At 36.8% G+C, this 23,388-nt stretch overlaps 1 protein-coding gene across 1 annotated transcript in view; it reads left to right on the top strand.

Annotated features, from left to right (window-relative positions):
• ctdp1 (CTD phosphatase 1) overlaps positions 1-23,388 on the top strand; it is an 84,022-nt gene that overhangs the window by 10,839 nt on the left and 49,795 nt on the right. The window contains exons 8-11 of the mRNA XM_039680874.2: positions 233-1,165; positions 8,501-8,642; positions 9,695-9,919; positions 15,765-15,921. Of these exons, the coding sequence (XP_039536808.2) occupies positions 233-1,165; positions 8,501-8,642; positions 9,695-9,919; positions 15,765-15,921 (1,457 nt within the window). The remainder of the gene's footprint in view (positions 1-232; positions 1,166-8,500; positions 8,643-9,694; positions 9,920-15,764; positions 15,922-23,388) is intronic.

Genomic DNA, 23,388 nt, shown 5'->3' with positions numbered 1-23,388 from the left:
GGGGGGGCGGGTCGCCGCAAGGGAAACACTGATTTAAGCTCCTTATTATGTAGCCGAATCTGTGCTGGTTTGTATTGGCCGCCTCCAGTTCTCACTTTGTTTTGACTCCAGCTAGTGCCGTGACGTAACTGTGACGTCGGTGCAAAAGGGGTCTATATCTAGAGTGAATGTTTGAAAGAACTAATTGTTATATTAATACTAACCAAGCATTACTTCTGTCACCATGCTGTAGGTAGCCAGGCTGGGCGACCTTCAGAGAACTTGGAATCATCAGGACAGGAGGAACAGAGAAACGGCCTCAGGAAATCCAGCAAAGACAGAAAAACTGGGCATGAGGAGTTGTCCTCTGCCACCACCACTACTCAGGGAGCTTCAGCCAATGAGAGGACTCATCCCACAGGGGAGAGTGAGAGCAAAGATGACAAGTGTAATGTGAAAACGGAGGGCGAGGGCAGCTCAGGTGTGACATCTACCTCAGGTGAGACTGACTTCCCAAACACTGCTGCCAATGATCTGGATTTTGACCTCTCGAGCGACAGCGAAAGCGAGGGTAAAATGGGATTATCTGACAGTGACGGCGAAGGCCAGCCAGTGGACGCTGGGAAAACCAAACAAACAAAAACAGAGGAGTGTAAAATCAAAGAGGATGATGGGGACAAACCGAGGACAGAGGGGGATGATATCCCAGAAACAGATCCCGAGGGTCTCGGTGATTTAGGCAACGGCTGTTCCGACAAGAAGGAAGTTGAAACAGAGTCTCAAAACAGTGAGCAGTCAGCTGTCACTATGGGTGAGGAGTCTTTAGATCACAGTATGGAGGACGAGGATGATGAGGAAGAGGAAGATATTGACCAGGACGACCACCTCATTTACTTAGAGGAGGTTTTGGTTCGAATCCACACTGAGTATTACTCACGCTATGAGGCCTTCCTTAGGAAAGAAAGTTCAGAGACTCCGGACATTCGAAAAATCGTTCCGGAACTGAAAGGCCGCACGCTGGAGGGCGCTACGATCATTTTCAGCGGCCTGTATCCCACCAACTACCCAATGGAGCGCACGAGAGAGTGGTATCACGCCAAGGCACTGGGTGCCAAGATTGGCAAGACCTTGGTGCTCAATGACAAAGACCCTAACCGCACCACCCACCTTATCGCTGCACGTGCAGGTGAGTCGCTGTCAGATTCATTTGTGGGTTGACTATCTGAAGTCTCAATGCTGTCAGTCACAATCAGTGGAAGCTGAAGATGTATAAAATATTAGCAGTCGCGCATATTTAAAGGGATACTCCACTTTTTTTTTTTGGAAATAGGCTCATTTTACCACTCCCCCAGAGTTAAACAGTTTAGTTGGGTTTTTAGCGTTTTCTAATGTATTCAGCTGATTTTCTGATATTTAGAAGAACAGTTTCTGGTCTCATTGACTTCCATTGTAGGAAAAAAAATATACTATGGAAGTCAATGAGACCAGAAACTGTTTGGTTACTGATATTCTTCTAAATATCAGAAAATCGGCTTAATGGATTGGACAACGGTAAAACTCAACTGTTTAACTCTGGGGGAGTGGTAAAATGAGCCTATTTCTAAAAAAAAAGTGGAGTATCCCTTTAAAGGAACCTTTGGTCTAATAAAACATTGGTACCTAGTCAACCGTTCTCTGAGATTTGTTTTCATGATAATCGAATGTAAAGAGTTTTATCTCTAAAAACTGTTTAGTAATGGGGGGATTTACTTATTAAGTAAAAAGAAATCGCTAGTTTATACCACTAACAAGACTCAAAATAGCCCCACACTAACGCAGTAACATAATAAGGCTCTATACATGCAAAACGAAGCATTGAGAACTTTGTAAGTGTACAGAGCGTTTAATAAGAAGATACTTTATAAAGACAGTTCACTTCGCGTATACAGACTAGTGTTAATTTTACCAGCCATTTTTAAATTTAGTTTCAGTTTTAGTCCAGTTTCAGCATCGCTTGTTAGTTTTTATCACATTTAGTCGACATCATCCCATTTTTATTTAGTCTAGTTTTAGTCGACTATAAGTCGAGCATTTTAGTCTTTATTTTAGTCCAAGAAAACATAATTTTATTCGTTTAGTTTTAGTCAAAAAAAAAAACTGTCAACATTTTAGTCTAGTTTTAGTCAGGACATCATTTTAACCTTTTACTTTTTTGTCAGCAGATAATATTTAACATTTCCTAAAATTATTTCACATTTCAACATTTTCTCTCATCTTTTTGATAAAAAAACACAATTTTAAGGAACACATGCAGACATGGAAGATGTTCTGACAATATTTGCATATTTATTTTGAACATTGTTAAGGTTCAAAGACACAAACACAAATGCTTGCATTAAAACAAATAAAATACACCTGACAAAGGAAACAAATAAATAAAATAAAGTGTATTATGAACTTAACACAAGTGCTGTCTGTTTAAAGCTAGTTCACATAGAATAATAAAATAAATAGATTTGAGGTCAATGTTGTGAAAAAAAAAAAACTCCAACTGATACAACAAAAGTGCTTTCCTGCCAGCTAGTTCACATGGTATATAAAGGTACAGTATTTAAGGTGAAACAAGGCATAGATTGCTAGAACGTATGAAATCTTTTTAACTAATCTTTTTAAAGCGTCTGTCTGCTTTAATCAAATGTAACTGAAACTATAGTTGCCCGGCCAGTATAACATATCTAAGTTAGCATAAATTTAACTTCACATACAATTTTATCAACAACTGGCTACGGTCGCTACGTGCTAAGAAGCTAACGCAACATAGCCAGCCTGGATACTAAATGCTATGAAAGTTAGCCATCATTAGTTAGTTTATCATCAAAATGTGTCCATATATCACGTCTCTTCTTTCTCCCGAGCCCCGTGCAAAGCATGTTTTACTTTTAACCTGTCGCCGCCGCCTCACCGTGAATCCAGCTCCTGTCTGCTCAGTGTTGTGTAGGCTATTCTGACTGACTGTGCCCGCCCGCTCCAGGTTTGAAAGTGGGTGTGTGGCGGAAGAGCTGACGAGGAGGAGGCGGAGGAGGAGACGGGATTTGACAAAACCATATCATATAATAATATGTAATTTTCGTCTCGTCTTTGTTCGTGAACTAAAATGTCCATAGATTTTAGCCCAGTCTTTATTTACCGAACTGCATTTTCGTCTCGTCTTTATTAGTCTACGAAAATTATTTCTGATTTAGTCCCAGTTATTGTTTATTAGTCGGGATTTTAGTCTCGTCTCGTCTAGTTTTCGTTCGGTGAAAAATGTGCGTTGACGAAAATATTTTCGTTTAGTTTTCGTTAACGAAATTAACACTAATACAGACAGGAGCCATCTTTGGAAAACAGTCACGACAAGTCAAGTTTGTGACCTGAACTGTATATCCACTTGTCGAGACTACTTTCTAAGATGGCTCCTGTCTGTATACACGAAGTGAACTATCTTTATAAAGTATCTTCTTATTAAACGCTCTGTACACTTACATTACTAACTTTTTTCCTAATTTGTCAGTCACTTTGGAAAAATGCGTAAATATAATCCAAATAAAACTGAAATTGGGGTTATGGTCTAGTGCGATTATCAAATCTCAAAAGCTGGGATTTGATTGAATAAATATACGTGCTGCGTCTTTCAGAGCAAAGCATCTTCTGTTCATAGCACGTGTGCTGCTCATGATCCAGTGTTTTCAGTGTCTTCACAATAAATGTTGCTCCACTCGAGCTTCAACTCTGCATCTGAGTTTAGGTCACTATAACGCGCATTTGTGAACATGAGACCGTCTTCCAATACTTGTAATGAGTGTTGTCAACAAAATAGAAGCTGTAAGGTCTTCTGGCAAAATCGAAGATGTAATGTTTGAAAATTAACAGGGTAATGGTCATTTTACAGTTTGTACTGTAAAATTATTATATTATAGTATACACCAGTATACACATATTATATATGATATCATAAAACGTTTGACCAACTTGTGCTGCCCTTTTTACAGCTCATTTTTAATCACAATTTTTATCAGAAAAATCACAATTAGATGTTTTTTAGTGATAAATAGACATTTAAGGGCTTATTTTGCACCAAATGGTCCTGGTTTGTCTGCTTACTCATATCTGTTATTTAAATGCACAGTGCCCTGTGTTAAGTTGTGGTTTATTTTGATCCTTTTGTTAATGTGATGAGCAGATCTCATAGAGGTGTTGATTGGTAATTTTTTAAAGAGATATATTTGACTCGCCTGATTGGTGCATTGTCATAAGGAGTGGAGATGAACTTTTTCTCAACTTTGTGCTAATTAGAGAGGTCAACACAAATGATGGGCTTAGTAAAATGATTAGCGCTTTGTTTGTTTCTCTCTACTTACTTGCTCATTATCTGTAAGAGAAAAAAAGATGTCAGTTTTCACCTGAATCTGATGTTTGTAGCAGAATAGGATTTGAATGACAGTTCCTGTGAAGTCCAGGTGTACCACAGCTCTGACTATGATGCCCTCTTTTGTCGAGTCATGACTGACTGCAGAGTGCAGACACTCGAGCCTCCTTTTCTTTTCCAGACAAAACATTTCCAACAATAGCACAATGGCTTTCTTTTAAATGCACGCCACGATTTTAATTTTGAGTGTCAGTGAGGATGTTGGAAAGTGACTTTGACAATCTTGTAGGGGTGTAACAATAAATGTATAAAAACAATTCAGAAATGTGATTGTATAGTTCCCCCTAGTGTGAGGGAAAAAAAATCAAGTTTGCAGAGTTTTAGTGCCAGTACTACATTAAACTACTATATATAATGTTGAAAATAATGTATAATGGAATACTTTTGGGTCCTGACTCCTGAAATGCCAAATGTATTATGTTACCAGTAAAAAGTGTCCTACATTATTTTCAATATATCTAGTCAGTGATAGTGTAAGCATATTTGTCTAAAATAATTCTGTATTTTCAGCTTCAGAATCATGAATATTTGTTTTCTGGTGTCGCTATTGTCCTGTGTATTGGGTTACCAGCCCACAAGTCCATTCATTTCCACCCCAATGTAACACTAGGGTTGGGTATCGTTTGAATTTGAACGATTCTGATTCCGATTCATTGTTTCGATTCCGGTTCCTGACGATTCTCGATTCCGATTCTTTTAAGAGGGAGGGTCAAAAAAGTTTAGCTAACCTTGCTAACCAAAGGTTTTTCTGAAGGAAATAATACTTTCTGAAGGAAATACTCCTTCTGTCACAAATTTTGCATTTTGCCGAGATTTCGTTATTTTTAGAAAAGTGAAGCCACACTTTGGACCGCCGACGAAGCTACTCATATTCGACTCGCGCGATTATGCCAACACTTCCGGTAGACGCTTCTTCGTTGGTGTTGTTCAGCGGTTTCTTCTTCCGGTCGGCGGACTATGAATATCGAAACTAGGAATCGAAATTTTTACTTTTGAACGATTCCGGGTAAAACGAAAAGTTAGTCCCGGTTCCAATCGATAGTCGATTCTCGATACCCAACCCTAATGTAACACCAAATTTAGTATTTCAATCAACAGTACATTTTTTTTAACCTTTTACTAAATGTTTTGGAGGATCGCAATAATATCGTATTGTGAGTTCAGTATCGTGATATGTATCGAATCGTGACATGAGTCAGACCGATATAGACCGGCAGGCTGATATTATCGGCCGATATTAGGCATTTTCTAAACTATCGGTATCATCAGTTATAATGGCCGATAAATGAATATTTCAAAAATAAAATAAAAATGGACGAAATAAAATAAAAATGGAAAATATTTGAATTTTTTTTTAAAGCTGTATTTCATTTTAGAGTCAAGCCTAGGCCTCATAAAAGCAATTTTTGAAATGAGATGGATGCCATCTGGTGGACAAACTGAGCATTTTAAAAATGCAAAACACATGTATAATCTGAATTTTTTTGGTGTGTTTGTGTATAAAAGTGTGTTTGTGTGCGTGTGTGTGTGTGTGTGTCTGGATGTGTCTGTTTTGCACTCTTGATGTTTTATAGATTCACCCCTTCACTTTTGTGTGCTTTTTTTCAAGATCGTGGCTGATTTGTAGATTGTATGCACAAAAAACTCACTATTTTCACATTTTTGCCAATTTCCCATTCATTTTCCATGCGGGTCCATTAGTGTGACTATTTTTTTTACAACCACTTAGACTACTCACATCCTGTCCCCAATTTTTTTGGGTGTTCAAATACCAAATACCAACAAAGTCACCAAATTTCTGACTATTCCGAGGAAGCTGTGATTTAAAAAAAAAAATTTATTTAAATTCTTCCTGGTCCATTTGGGCCGAACAACCCCAGAGGGTTAAAGTGTAAATAACAGGATGGGAATTAGACGAAGGTCAACATCAAGTCTGACACACAGTCTTGGAGCTTCATGAACTTTATTTATTCAAACTCAAATGAGTTTATTGTTCCTCTGTGCTCATCTTGACACCATCCACCCCCGAAAAAGCCCACATACACACACTGAGACACACACTTGGACGATCAAGTGCAAATGTAATTACTGTCGAGTGCTGTCTAATTGGCCACCATTAAGCATTAAGCAAACATTTCCACACTCCAATGTCACCACACTGCCATATTAACCCCCCCAAATTTGTCTGACAGCAGCCTCGGCTCTGCCAAACACGGAAACCGCAAGATGGTTTAAATGTTGAACAGCTAATGAGAGGAAGACTGGAATTGAAATCCACAAAGCCATACGGGAGAAAAAATAAGCAACGAGCTGCCAAATTTTCTCTCCCTATACTGTTTTTTTTTTTTTTTTTGACAGCTTTTTACAGATCTCAGCCTTTGATGCCAAATTATTTCTATGGTGGCTGGATTGTGTAATTGCGTGGATGTCCTTCCCGCTTTCTAATCCCTCGCTTTTACGGACACAACTTAACACATGATCAATTCAGACAAGAGAAGCCAAACAGGACGTTCCATAATGAAAGTCAGTAGGTGGATGTGAGCAGATTTTATACATGTCCTATTTGGACCAACATGATTAGTGGTGTTTGATAAGACAAGCATAACTTTTGCTCATAGCGCCACTCAATTTTGACTACAATGGTAGAAAAATATGTATGCATAGATAGACAGCAGGCAGATTGTGTAACTGTTCTTCAGTCATCACATGCTCAAAACTCTGCATTAAATTGCATCAAAATGCAAGGAGATTGAAAACAATAAAATCGATACAAATCTCCTGTAATATAATAATACTTTATGAACCCAATCACTTCATCAAGATGTTTTTGCTTCTGGGTTTCGATGATTAAATTCCACCATAAAAGCTATTGTAGAAAGTTTTAATGCTGTTGTCTTTTCAAATGTCCAGTCTTGATTCTATGAATGTTTTTTATTTTTTTATTGCAGATATTTTATAAACTTTCATTATATTCTAAATGTATTCTAAGTATTTTAAAAGAGCGGCCGCATGCATGAGTTTATTCATTTGCATAAAACACACCCAAAACATTTCCATGTAAGAGCTTTCCTATTTTATACAGACCCAGATTTAAATATCTGCGTTAAATATTATTCAGAGAAACCTCACTGCTGAAGCTGCTATAATGCAGCTTTTCTTACTCTTTCACAGTATGTGATGGAATATATATTTAAGATGAAATTGCGTACATTTTTGAATCATTTGTTCATGAAAACGTTGGTACGCAGATTTCACACCAAATGTGTGTGTTTGCATTTTTTAGTGAATGAGACCCATTACAATTCTGAAATATTGCTACAATTTAAAATAGGTTTTCTATTTAAATATAATTTCAAATATAATTTATTCTTGTGAGGATGACGCTGAAATTACTCCTGTCTTCATTGTAACATGATCCTTCAGAAATTAAGCTGATTTGTTGCTCAAGAAACACTTATCAATGTTAAAAACAGGTTTGCTGCTTAATTCATTTTTTTTTACATTTAATCATTTAGCAGACGCTTTTATCCAAAGCATTTACAAATGTGAACAATAGAAACAATCAGACCAACAGTGTACAAGTGCTGAAACAAGTTACAGTTAGTCAAGCACACAAGTTTTAGCAAGTTTTCTTTCTTTTTACTTATTTTTTATTAGAAAAATAAAGTGAATAGAATAGAAAAGGTAAGTGCTAGTATTAATTGTCAGGTGCCTAAGAAAAATATGTGTCTTTAAACATTTTTTTGAAAATGGCTCAGTCCTTGGTGGTAATTATTTTTTTGTGCCTGATTTATAATTCATGATTAATGAATAGAAAGAATATAATAGAATATAAAAAATATATATAAAATATAAAAGAATATATATATATATATATATATCTTCCTAGCCACATTTTTTTGAATAGTAGTGTATTCTTTTATAAAATGGCTGCAATTTAAGACAATAGTTTGATGTGCATGCCTGTGACTCTGTACATTCCTCTCAGCTGATAGTGGAGTGAACACTGGCAAGAAACTTGCATATTGAAAGTGTGGTGTTATTTATCTCAATTTATATGTGTGTCTCTGTCAGGTACAGAGAAAGTTCGTCAAGCTCAGGACTGTAAACATCTTCATGTAGTAAATCCTGATTGGTTGTGGGGCTGCTTGGAGCGCTGGGAGCGAATAGAGGAGCAACTCTTTCCTCTCAAAGAGGACTATAACAAATCACACAGGTAAGTCTTTCCCTTCGCCTCTGTCTTTCTTGCTTTTCTTTTATCATTTGTTCACACAATCCTAATTCACCCCTTGCCCCTATCACTCCGTTTTGTGCGTTCACATCTAGGGGTAGGGAGTCCCGATTCTTTTTGCGATAAAAGGGTAGGCCTACATAGCCCTCGAAATGGAGATTTTTCAGAGACACAATCCGAACGAAGGGCTACGAAAAAGTTCCCAGAATGCCTCGCAAATCAAAAGTGAGATGGCTTCGCAAACGGTTAAACATTTTAATTTAGCCCCAGGTAATAATAATAATAATAATACACTCACCTAAAGGATTATTAGGAACACCATACTAAGACTGTGTTTGGCCCCATTTCATTGTTTAGAAATCCTATAAAATCCTATAAAAACTTATTATCGGGTTCATTAAGGGTTTTTCCATTTAGTAGGGGAATATTTCAACCCCTTTGGCCCTTGTAACTCTGTTTTAAGGGTCAAGGGATGCACTCGAAAACAAGGGATAGGGGCAATGGGTGAAACGGGATTGAGCCTAAGACCGTAGCAACAACATTTTGTTTTATCAGTATTCTCATTGTGTTTTGCACTCGCTGAACTGCAACACTCACACATAGAATATCAAATACCTTCAGCATTTACTGACTTTTGCAGTATTAAAGAATTTCAAATTATTTAGTACAAATGGCATTTTGTTCCAAATGCACATGAATTTCCTTCTTGGCACAGCAGAATATCAATGAAAAGTGCTGTCACCACGACTGTCAAGCATGATTTTTCAGTCTGTTTGTTCTCTTAAAGTCATCATATGGCTTCAGATGACTGATAGATGACGATATGAAATACTTGTGTTACCTTTAAAGGCCATGCACAACAAGAATAAGTAAAGTTTTTTTAATTCTTCTAATCCTATGAGAACAGAGAAGTCCACCACTATAATGATAATGACACACAGAGGAATAGTAGAAAATGTGGTTCATAACTTGGTGGCATTTTGTGATATGCAATCTGAACAAAACGAAAATGTGGAACATCTTTCACCGTCCTTCAGGAGCAGTAGTCCCGCCGCATTTCTAGACCTCCAGGGGTCCGTCCCGAGGCCTCTCTTCCAGGCCCCTCCTGTTCAGCACAAGTCTCTTGCACCACCGGAAATGCGGACCTATGACCCCGTCACCGGCAAACTGATCCGCCGGGGTCCCCAGGCCTCCCGTCCACCCTCTTATCTGCGCTCGCATGGATCGTCCATGTCGACTAAAGGAGATATGTCCACCCTCAGGTACGTGATGTACTTTTTATGTTTATTTTTAATTTTTATTTATACTTCAGATAGATGTTCATGTGTAAATATAACAGTCATAGTAATGCTCATGGTTGTATCAGAATCATGAATATGTTTTATGGTTCTACTTTTGCACTTTCGGCACAGTAAAGGAGTATAATGATATATGATGTTTGATTTTATACGTATTAGGCATTTGTATAAAAGGCCAGTGGGAAATGTGCCTGGTCAGTTAGATGGCCCGTATGCTGTGCTTGCCTTTTTCTTTCCCAGCACCTATTGGATTTCTCATGCAGTCTATTTCGCATTAATCTTTAAGCTCTAAATAAAATCTGCGAGAAATAAAGCATGGCGCCTTGACAGCCCTGAGATTGTGAAACAGAAATTATTTGCAAATTCCATCAGCACCTTTGGTCATTGCTGTGACAAGTGAATAATAAAAACAAGCTTGTAAATGCTGATCGAAGAAGTGGAGAAAAAATCAGCACCTCCTGCGTCAGCATTTGTTCAGGAGAGAAATAAATTAGAAAAGAAATGGTTCACCATATTTATTTACTCATAAGTTGTGTGACTTTCTGTCTGCAGTGGAACACAAAATGAGAACTTTAAAAACAGATCCTGCCCATGCTGTTCAGTATAACGAGAACGAATACAAAATTACTATAAAAAAAACATCATAAAAATTGTTTAATACAACTTTTATATTTGAAACTTATATTTTGATTTTAAGTCGTATAGACCACTTTTGATACTTCTAGGATACTTTTTTCTGGTGCTAAGCTCCAGCTACTTTTCTTTTTTTCTTTTTTTTTATTATTTATTTATTTATTTTATTTAACAGTCAGACGAACATACAAACAAACCAACATAGTGCAGTAGTGAGCGATCTTGTAAATCCATAATTCCAGCAGTGACAAGAGTGATTTAAGTGTTTGATCTGAGTGTGAATGTGAGCGGGTGTGAGTGTGGGTATGTGTGTGTATGCGTAAACAAAGTAACCATTTATTATTTATTACCATTGTCATTACAATCACCATCCCATTCCCCACTACCATCATACTGCCCATATTGTGTTGGTAGATATTTATTTCCATCCTTCCTCCTATCAGAGTTTTTTTGTGATTGTTGCGGCCAAAAATCCTTGATTACGCGGTCCGTTTTCTTTAAAAATGCGATGGATTATGCGGGATATTTATGCTATTTTATGCGATGAAATTGCGGGAACTTGCAAAAACTGCCGATTGATGAAAAAGAGGAAAAAAAGTGATTTCCCAACACCCTGTTCTCACTAGGCTACTACCTTAATGTAAAGAGTCATTTCTTTGATAAGCAAGCATACTACATCACAGAAAGTGCTGGGAATATTTAATTTCTCATCTTGTTTTATTTCAGACTGCAACGAGTGTAAATAAGGTGTGGCCCCTTTAAGAGCTGCGCGCTCCCTGTTGAACTGTGTGCGCCTCGAACACCCCATGTGTGCGGGTAAATTCTGTTTGATGCTACTTTTATCTTATGCTGTTTATTAAGTAACGATGTGACGGTAGAACGTGTGACAGACAGTTATACGAGTTCGATTTGTGAGATGTCAATCGCCTCCGTGAGTCTGTCTGGCCTAACTTCAGCTGTGAGCTATCCCGTCGCGTAATTGCGTCACTTCATAATGTTCCCATGGAAACAGGGGGAAATGGCAGCTCTTGTGTGAAGCAAACGCAACATTTTTCAACTTTCTGCTAAGATACATGTGACTTTTTTGTAACGAAAATGCGAGGATTATGAAATCATGCAAACCCCGCATATTTTGCACGGAAATCGGCAATTTATGCGGCGAAAGTGCGGCGTATTTGAAAAAATGCGGCCCTCGCATAAGTATGCGGACTTTGGCTGATTTTGCATTGAATTCAGCGATCGCATAAGCGCGTTTTTCTGGAGGGACTGTCCTATGTAACAATTGCCATTGTCAATCCTGCATAAAATAAAATATGATATAATAAGATAATATAAGATAATATAATATAAGATAACCTTCCCCCACATCTCATCAGTCCCTATCTTTTCCTTTTTTTTTCTTCTTTTTTTTGTGTGTGTGTGTTATGTGCATTAAATTAGGGAGTACAGTGCGAGAGTGTCTCAAATTGGGACAGAGATGCTGTCTCCAGCTACTTTTCATTTCAAATTTAACCCATAGTGCCACTCCTGCATGTGATTTTGAAAAAAAAAAAAAAACCTGGAGAAATCGATTGGCTGTTTAGGTGTGGATTATAGCTGGATCTCAACTCTGCAGGAGAAGGATTGTGCACACTTTTCCTGATCTTGTGTTTAGACATTTGTTCTTAGCTTGATCTCAGTCTCCTTCCATTTGTCTTGTTTCTGCTTTATCCTTGCACTTGCTGTCCATGCAGTTGGCTGCAGATTTAATAAAGCAATACACTGTCCTCTAGGAGCCATTTACAAGAGTTCGCAGCTAAATTTAATATTTAAACAATCGCTGTACCTGACTAACTCTCCAGACAGATACACTCTGGGCATCTGCAAGCTGAACTAATATATCATAATGAGCACTCAACTTTACAGCAGGCCTGATATGTTGAATGAATAGCTGGACTGCACGATGACCTGTTACGGCACGCCACATGTAGGCTGGCAGTGAGTGCTCTTGTGCTGCTGTCGAGAGGACGTCTCCAGGCAACAGAAAATGAGAGGACACAAGCATCAATACAAAATCATCCATGTTTGTCTTTTGTTGCTAGGTAGCAAAACAGAAAAGAACTGTATGTGCCACTGAAAGATGTTTTTAGGCGACAGGGTTGACAGATGTCTAAAAACTTTGCCAATTTGTCAGAGTTTCCTTGCTCTTGGGAAACCTGTAAATATTTTAGAGAATGAAAGAATTAGGATGTGACTTCTAAGTCTTTTTAATGACGTCTTGGACTTGGTCAATCGATAATTTATTATAAACCATAATCTCTATAATATTGTAAGATATCCTTCATCCAGTACACATTATTAAATATTATGGCTAATTTGATCATGCTTTCTTCCATCAAAGTGTAAATCACCCAGATTTGTATAACTTAAACCATGCTTGAGTTCATTCCCTAAGTTTTCAGCATTTTATTTTAAATATTAAAATATATGAAAAGGTAGCAGATTTCATGTGGGCCTTGTCACATGTCACAACATCATACAAATGAGCTGCCGAACTACGGCAATGGGAATTGTCTGATTTAGTATGAATGTTCATTGTGCTCGAGAGAGCGATTAATATCTGACCCTGATCCAAGACCAGTTCTTTAAGCGCTCCTGAGAGTTTGAAGCGCTTCAAGGATAACAAGAAATTCCACTAGGTCTATAACTAGATTTTCTTTGTGAGTGTCATAATAACATTTATGGTTTGAATTTTGCTATAAAATTAACAGAATTTGAATTATTTGACTGTTTTATATCAAAAAAGTAACAAAAACAATAAGAAAACTCAAAGCTCATTGTGATTATTAAATCGTAGACATGTTACAATGTAATATTTGATGAAGTTTTGTTTGCACATCGAATGAAAAAGATAAGATCAATTAAAAATGCTAAATGTTTTTTGTCAGGCTAATTCACAGAGCTGAAATTTACCTGTTATAGCTTATCCATGTTGTGTGTCCAGTGTTGTAACATAAGAACCTCGAAAGATGATCAAGATCTATTTTCTTAATTCTTTTAAAGGTTTTTTTTTTTTTTTTGTCAAATGAGACCATGGACATGAAAATGCCTTCAGGATGTAAGGGGTTTAAAGTGACAGCCAACAGAGATCGTATATACAACTTGAATAATCGGGATCAGTATCAGCCAATCATAATGAAAAGAATCCTATAGTCAATATCGCCTGTAAAAATCTTGATTAGAGCATCCCTATAAAAATATATCTATGCATGCACATAGATAAAGGATGGAGTCATCACACCTGTATCCCTGAAGTTGCTCTGTCCAGTAAAGCTCCCAGTGCAGTCTAGTGTCAGTCAAGTCTCTCTCATATCAGCAGAAGACATGGTTTGATAAGCTCCATCGTCCCTCTGTCTCCTTAGTAATTTCAGAGATGTTTGCTTCACAGACCAGTCTACAGCTTTCCCGCCGGACCTTTTTAGATTGTTTCTACGGAAACCATTATGCCTTCCACAGCTCTAGAATGTACAAGAGTTAAACGTTTGATTGGAAATTTCAAAGCATAGATGTGCTACATTAGAGGCTGTTGCTAATTACCATGATGCATCGGTGCACATTGTCTATGCTGTGAAAGTCAATGTTTTAAGTCCATGTCTTGCTGGTTTGAACTACAGTAGGTGTGTTTTGTCAGTAGGTTGGCTAGTGATTATTTCTGATGGGCTGACATGTTGACCTTTCCAAGACTGCTGTTGAGATATACAGGTCAGCATGTGGCGTCTAGGTCTACTGTTACAATGTTTTGAAATGGGTTTTACATAATGATGTTATTCAAACTTGGCCTTTAGAATATGAATAAGAGTTGCCTAAAAAAATGATACTTTTATAACATACAATTTTTTTTTATAAAATATAATATTGTTCGCTGGTTTCCATGGCAAATGCCGTTTTCTCTCGCCACCTGGCAACCTGTGGTGGTGAAATAGTATTGGATGAACTGGCAATGTGCGGTATTGCACAGACTAAAACAACATTGCACAGACATCCCGACATGGACCGCTCATTTTAAAGTAAAATAACTGGCTGTAGAAGTGAGTTTCCTATTTTTAAGCTTTAGTACAATAAAAAACGTACACACAGCACCTTTAAACAATGATCAAATATGTGGATTTATGTTAATTGACATTCCTAATAGGTAGATCTTGCCTGTTATCAAGGCCGAGGTAAGGGATCTTGTGCTTAAAAAGGGTGGTGACAAGAGCCCGACCGATAAAGAATTTTGAAGGCCGGTAACAATACACATTTTTTGGGGTTTTAAAATTCGATATTCCGATATATCGGCCGATAATTTTTTTTATTTTTTTTTTATTAAATATTGTTGGATTTCACACACGTGTAAAAGAAAAGCTAACTTTTCTGCACAAGATACGTTTGATACTTTTTCTAAATGTTCACTCCTCGCAAGTCTAACTTACATTTTACAATGCAGGGACTGTAACTAGAGATATGCGAGTTATAAATACAGTAATAATTACTTTATTTAGGCAGAAAAAGTTCATTGTGGTTTCCAAGCTCATTAATGTTAACGTTAGCGGTCTTCCACTGATGATAGTGGCATTAGCTAGTCTATGATGAGCCATAATTTAGCAATAGATGACATCATACTGCAGATTGTAAAACATACATTTTCAATATAACAGGCCAAGTAGAGATGATTGAAGAGTGTTTCGTCCATTTTTATTTTTATTTTTGAAATATTCATTTATCGGCCATTATAACTGCCGATACCGATATTATGGAAAATGCCTAATATCGGCCGACCGATATATCGGTCTGGCTCTAGTGGTGACCACTGGTTTAAACAGACTGCACAGCAGGAGCATGTGTAGTGATGTTATTGGTTTTCAGACGCTGTCTGCTCTGACCATCTCTTGCCCTGTTATGTGTCATAATTATCATGTTGTGGCTCCTCTGACAGAAGTGGAGATGTGATTGAATGTTTACTGTGGGCTGTGGACAGGCTTGTGCTGTGTGTATGTTTAGGTGTTGTTGCTGCGCTGCTGTTCTGTGTTGCTTTTTGTCAGAGCAAACTCAACCAGTAGTGCCTGAGAAACATATTTGACCCAGTGACTGATTAAACTGCTTCTTGCTTCACCAGAGTATGAATGTTGAGCGATTGATTGTTGATGTGTTTGTTCAGGTCAGGTCAGGGGTCTCAGGAGCGGGACGCGGCTGCAGGATCGAGTGCTGACGACGAGCAGCCTGGACCTTCACGCAGGAAACGACAGCCCAGCATGTCTGAATCCATGCCACTCTACACACTCTGCAAAGAAGATCTGGACAGCATGGATAAAGAGGTTAAACACACATACATACGTTATCTTAGCTATCTGAAAACATCAATTGTTTTTATAAATTGCTAGCTATAATTACTATACCATAACCCACACTCTAACCCTAAAGACCAAAGTATACTCTGTTCAAAGTATGCTCTATTTAATGTGCGAGCACACGTGGTTTACGATAACTTGCACTGTGTTCAGGTGCTCAGATTGATCAGCCACTGATCGTTATTGACCCATAATAGTAATAATAATTATATAGTTACCCAAACAGAAAACTTTCTGCGTTTTTACAATTTTAAATATCTCCAAAAGGAGGTTTCATTAGATTTAGCTCACCTCTGGGTCCCCAAAATATGGTAAAGTTGGAACACAAACTTTTTACATACGCATGTAATTTATGTCTACTTTACAAACACAATAGAAAAAATACTAAGGAAATATACTAGGAGCACTGGCCAAAAACTGAATAATTTTCACACATGAATTTGGCAAATCCAGACCTAAAGTCCAGATTTAAATTCATTGAAAGTCTTTGGGATTTGCTGGAGTTGACATGCTCCCTCCCAACCATTCTTTGACAATTTGAGCCTGATGAATCTTCTGTCATTGAATGCGCTGTCATTCTGGAATATTGCCATGATGAGTCTTCCTACATGGTTGTTTAAGAAATGAAAAGTTACACACTCCATCAATTAGGGTTAGAAGAACTGTTACCGAACATATAGACCTTATTCAGAGCAGGTATGAAAGTGAGCCTGTGAGGGATAGACTTGTCGTGTTTCTAATGGCACCCGCTGTATAAAGCTCCTAGATTAATTTTACACAGCACAGTTTTTTGTTTAAATTTCTTGGAAAGATATTTTTCCAGTGTTTCATGAGCAGAACAATCAAAAAACACATTAAATAACAGTACAGCCCATTGAAGAGATGTATGTATGTCTCTCAGCCTTGCTTTCATTCCCATTCAAAATCAAAGATTTTGTCAATAAGGTCTGTAACATGCTAGAAACATAACGATCCAATCATAGCATTTGCCTCATAACTATTTTCCCAAATCCAAACAGTGGCTTTCTGTTTTTGGCCGGAGAGTGTATGTGTATATATATATATATATATAGACAGACATAGATGCATTTAAACTTTGGTGTTCCTGTTAATGTTTATTCTTCTGTTTCATTGCTGTTTGTGTTGATAGTTCATGTATCGAGTTGTTTACTGTGGCGTTACATGTTTAATTCATGTCAGCCACAGTTATATTCCCCCCCCCCCACACAGAGCTTTTAAGATTCATAAAAGCTAATTAAAAATCCTGAACAAATATCCCAAAGACATTCCCTGACGGTGAGCCAATGTTAATCACCCTCTGAGATCAGAAGCTGCTGAATATTAATGGAAAGACTGTTTGAAGAGGACATGTAAGAAGAAAATTACTGTGATCACAGCAAAGCGAAAATTGAATTCCTAAGAATTTTTTAAAAGGAAAATTAAAATGTTCCTGCCTAATAAAGATGCATTTGCTAAATAGAAAGTTCAGTAGATTTAAGAATGGAATACTAAAGCGTACTCCTTAAAGCTAATGTAAAGCTCATGTAAGCAAATGTTGTTGTTTTTTTTTGGCTTTTTTAAATTAGTGAATGGAAAACATTAATCAATGATAAACATTTTTAATTTTTTTTGAGGAACAGATTAATCAAAAATGTTCCCTTACTTTAAAAGTAAGGGCAAACTTTTCATTTGCATTAGAGCCAGACCGATATTATCGGCCGATATTAGGCATTTTCCAAACTATCGGTATCGGCAGTTATAATGGCCGATAAATGAATATTTCAAAAATAAAATAAAAATGAACGAAACACTCTTCAACCATGTCATGAGTGTTGGAGTTGTATAGTTTGTCCACCAGAGGGCGCTCTACGCCATCCCTGTTGGCAACACTCGTGTATAACGCGCCACACATCCTGCAATCTGCTGATCCAGGTTCCAGGTTGCTTATAAGGCAATGAAGGGACTAATTATTATTTTATTTATCAGAACTTTAATATATTTAATGTTCCTCTGTTCTGTTGTGACAATAAAATTCAATAAACAATAAAAATCACTTACAATAAAACTTCATTATCATATTATTTACAATAAAGTAACAATAAAAATAAAGTAACATAGAAACAATAAAATTCATTATCATATTATTTTAGTTAAAACCTTAAAGTTAGGGAAATCTGTTAATGTTTTGTTGCGCGTTTCTAGAAAAAATAAAATAAAAATATCGGCCGATATATCGGATTTTAAAACCAACAAATATTTATATCGGTATCGGCCTTCATAATCATTTATCGGTCGTGCTCTAATGAGCATACACACAGACATAAAGGACAACACTCTTAGAAGAAATGGTTCTATTTAGAACCAGAAATGGTTCCATCCCCCGCTTCATATATGGAACTCCAAAACGGTTCTATATAGAACCATTTTTTTTGGTAAAAGGTTCTATTAGCCAAGTATGGAACCCCAGGGTTCAATATAGAACCCAGAGGAACCCTTTTTTAAGAGTGTATAGAACCTTTTAGGGGTTCCAAATACGTAGCGCTGATAGAACCTTTTAAGGTTCTATATAGAACCTTTTCTTCTAAGAGTGAATAATAGGAGAACTGGGCACTATCTTCCTGCCAGCACGCTGCATCGGTATTATTGCTGCGTTATATGAATCTTTGCACTTATATTGCTTTGCTTATGTATTATGAGCACATCTCCACCCAGCCTTCCTCTTCTGACCCTGCTTTTCATTTAAGGTCATATTTCTGCAGGCTGGCTATGCGTTATTAACGATTTAATTTAATGATTTCTTTAAATTGGTCATGGGTGTGTGATTTAAAAAAAAAAACGTGTGCATGAAATTGTATTATTTCTTTTATCCCAATTCTGTTGCCACCAGCTACACATTCATTGCTCAAAGTGCTGCGTCAGACTTTAAATGGAATGATTTTTTTTGTCCTTCAGCTTTTTCCTTTTATATTTTGTCTTGTCTTCCACTTTTTTTCTCTCTGAAGTGTGAAAGAGGAAGATGTGCCTCATGGCTCCCTCTTAAAATCACTGACCTAGAAACATCGCTTCAGAGCTTCTTTGATTTCTTTCTCATTTGTCGGGCCTGTCTCAGTTCTCCGCTTAGCAGTTATAACATCTCAGCAGTCCATGTCAAAATCCTGTCATTGCTGACACTGTTCATAACAGCAGTGTTGCGCATCACAGGTCAGATAGCTTCATTTTTTTTCTGTTCACCTTCACACAGCTGAAGCGAAGCCACGTCTTACCATTTAACTCAGTGGTGACTTCTACACAGGTGAAGGGATTTGAAATTTCCCATTGCTCAGTTGTTCTTGTTTAGATAAATGCGTTTACATTTTTATCCACTAACTTAAGTTCTTGAGATGCAGGGAGGTGACACCCACATGCGTTTAGTAATCGAGCAGATGGTTAAAACACTGCTTATGCTTTTCTTACTTGTTCTTTATCTTATTGACGATCTGACACAATTAAAACAACAATTACAAAAAATAATTTTAAGTATATATCATATATAAAAGTCATATCTCAAATAATAATTTTACTACTTCAAAAAATCAATGATGAGAGCTAAACAAAAATATATATGGGTTTAAAAACCAGAAATGTATTTACACTGAACAGAATTATAAATGCAACACTTTTGTTTTTGCCCCCATTTCCCATTTCTCATGAGCTGAACTCAAAGATCTATGTGCACAAAAGGCCTATTTTAGGGTTGGGCCGATGGATGAGGATATCACAATGTTTAGACGGCATCCATATTATTTTGCTAATGACAACTGATTATATACAACTTGTGTTTTCTCAAAGTCAAACCAATGAGCTGAACATTGTCATGCTTTGCCAATTAAGCTTTAGGGATGTCTGTATGGGATCTGTAAACTTCCCTTTAAACAAGAAATATTATACCTTTGTTGGGTAAAGTTTGGAAACTACTTTTCACTGCTGCATCTTGCTGGTTCAGCTTATATTTTGTCCTCACTGCTGCTTGTCACTTCTGAGAGTCATGCCAGGGTGAACGGATGAGGTATAAACACCTCTCAACGCCTCTGAAGGGCACATGCAGTCTGCACTGCTCATGCCAGAACAAATATGTCAGACATAAACAAAGTTTAACCCAAGAGCTTGACAGGATCCCAAGATAAAGTTCATTTATTCTATAAAAGGAAATGAAAAGCTTTCATTTCACAATTGAAAACATGACAGGTTTACGTCGAACACGCATATTAGCTTGTGCCATTGATATGACCCTTATCTTGTTAAATTTTACATTTAGCCCATTTGAAAAATAATATGTTTAAATGCTACTGTTCAAAACTTTGGGCTCAGTATGATTTTTATTTTTACAGAATTAAACATTTTTCCAAAAGTTCAAAGTGATCAAAAAGTGACATAAAATTTGGTTTAATTTGTATTCTATTATAATTTTTATTTCAAGTAGTTGCTTTTCTTTTTAAATGTGTTCCTCCACATTAATAATAATAGTAAAAAATGTTTCTTGAGCAGTAAATCAATTTCTAAAGGATCATGTCACAGTGGAGTAATGGCTGTGAATTGTAAAACGTAAATTACTTGGTGAGGGAATGGGACTTTTTTTTAAAAAACATTTAGAAAATCTTACCAACCCCAAATTCATGAACGCTTTTTATGGAAATAATGCATGTTGTACTTTCAAAAGGTCAGTTTTCATGATAAAGTGGGATTTATCTATTTGCCAGAAGTATCAATGGTGACAGATGTGGCATCTAATATTTAAATGACTGGGAACCTTTAACCTCCACCTTTATAGCAACCTTCTATTTAGGGACTTTATTTAGGCCGTAAATATCCCCAAATGGAAACCCTATAAAATGAAATTCACATTGTGCACTTTCAGAGGTAGACTGCAGTCAGACTATTGTAAAAACAACCTGTTTTTGATCCATTCCTAAGCTCATTTTCTCTCCCTTTGTCACTTATGGGTACAATGTGCCACTGCTCAATTTGTGCCCCATTGTTCTACCAGCATAACAGGGGTTTTGTTGAATAGCCCCCCTTATTCACTAAATATAACATCCCAAATGAGGTGCAGGAAACCACAACGTTATTATTCTGGGACTTTGCGAATTGGGATATCTAGGGGGTTTGTCCTTTGTTCATTAAACCTGAATGGAAATAGAATCGTTTCTAAATGTAGCACGTGGAGAGAGCTGTAGCAGCTTGTAATATATGACAAAGCTGAGTTTGATTGAACAAAAATTGCTATTTGAAATGTCACATTTTAAAGGGATGCATTCGTATGTACTTTTTTTAGCATGGCTTCTTGGAGTAAGTAGGAATGAACTTGTGGAATGGCTGGGGTTCTGGCGTCTGACTGTGGTAGCACTAATCTTCTCCTTTCAAACACTGAAAAACAGATTTTTGTCACACAAACTAAGTAATTTCAGGCTCTGGAAGGACCTTGTGAATGAAGTGATGAGCATGTTGACCTGAATGAAAGCTGTTAATGTGAGAAGGTTTCAATGGTTTGTTACTAGTGGCTAGGGCTGGGTATAGACCATTTCACAAGATGTAAACAACACTGGTCCAGAAGCACTTCCTGTTTCAGTTTTTTAACACTACATAAAAGCTGGGATAAAATACAACCAACAGAACATTTAAAACTGAATCAAAAAGTTAAACAAACATCTTTAAGATGTTTTCTTTACATGTGAAATAAAGAAAACAGCTACAAACTAAATCAGGAAGTGCTTCTGGACCAGTGTTGTTTACATCTTGTGAAATGGTCTATTGACAAACTAATGCTTTAAACTAAACCGGGAACCCTGTCAGTCGGTACTAGGGTTGGGTATCGAGAATCGAGTATCGATTGGAACCGAGACTAACTTTTCGTTTTTCCCGGAATCGTTCAAAAGTTAAAATTTCGATTCCTAGTTTCGATATTCACAGTCCGCCGAGCGGAAGAAGAAACCGCTGAACAACACCAACGAAGAAGCGTCTACCGGAAGTGTTGGCATAACCGCGTGAGTCGAACATGAGTACCTTACGTCGGCGGTCCAAAGTGTGGCTTCACTTTTCTAAAAATAACGAAATCTCGGCAAAATGCAAAATTTGTGACAAAAGGAGTATTTGTGACAGAAGGAGTATTTGTGACGGAAGGAGTATTTCCTTCAGAAAGGCCGTTGGTTAGCAAGTTTAGCTAAACCTTTTTGACCCTGCCTCTTAAAAGAATCGGAATCGAGAATCGTTAGGAACCGGAATCGAAACAAGGAATCAGAATCGGAATCAGAATCGTTCAAATTCAAACGATACCCAACACTAGTCGGTACATTACTTTAATCTTAAAGTGATTGTGTTCACACATTTAAATTGCACATAAAGCTTACTTTTTATAATAATAACAACTTTGGTAATACTTTATTTTGATGGTACCTTTTGAACATTCTGTTAACCATAAGTACACATGTTAACTAACTCTCAATAAGACTATTAGTAGACTGTCTGCTTAATATCTGCTAACTCCTGATTGTGATGGTCCTCCAACAGACATTCTACTAACTATACATAACTTCGCAGCTACATATCAACTTATTCTAACCCAAGTCTACTAAAACTGTAATGAGGGTTTGAAGACATGTAGGTGCAATGTTACTTAGTCAACATCAAAATAAAGTGAAACCATAAATTTTTGTGGATATAATTGCTTATTCCAATTAGTTTTTTTTAAATAAACATTTAAACAGTGGCTATCATAACTTGTTTTCGCCATTTTTAATCAAATGTACATTAAATATTGAAATCAGATTAAGAAAAAACATATTGAATATGTAATATATATGCATTGTATTTAGCAATGCATTGTGACATTGTTTACAAGCAGTTTTATTGACATCTTTCTGCGGTTAAAACACTGCAAATGATGGATTTTAGTAAGTTGTACTGTAACTTTCAACAGACCGTATGTTGTTCATTTACTATAAGGAGGTAGAGTCGATAAGATCACGTGCAGCTTGAACAGAAGTACGAGAGTGATTAAAGAGTGTCAAAATTACATTTAATGTTTGATTTTTGAAATACAAATGACTGAATTTGTAAGCGAAGACATTAATATAAAAACTAAGTAACAAATCCCAAAGTTTATTGTGATTTATTTGAAGGGGAGGCGTGCTATGAATAATGTTAAGTGAAGCTTGGTTTACTCAACTGAAAACAGCAGACTAAAAGTTTCTTTATAGAAGATTCTTTGGATTTAAGAATCAATATCAGTTTATTCAAAATAAGAAATAGAAGAAATAAAAGAGTGCATGTTCTTAACCCGATTGTGTGTATTAAGCCGACAATGCACGTGATCACGCGTTAACCCCGTACTATGGTCATACGGCTTACACATAAACCGATACGGCATTACACATCATCACGGCTTACAGATAAATCCGA

This window comes from Pimephales promelas, chromosome 18 (assembly GCF_988280905.1).
Source record: "Pimephales promelas chromosome 18, fPimPro1.hap1.1, whole genome shotgun sequence".
In the NCBI taxonomy this organism is placed as follows: domain Eukaryota; kingdom Metazoa; phylum Chordata; class Actinopteri; order Cypriniformes; family Leuciscidae; genus Pimephales; species Pimephales promelas.
This window is presented reverse-complemented; position numbering and strand designations above follow the sequence as displayed.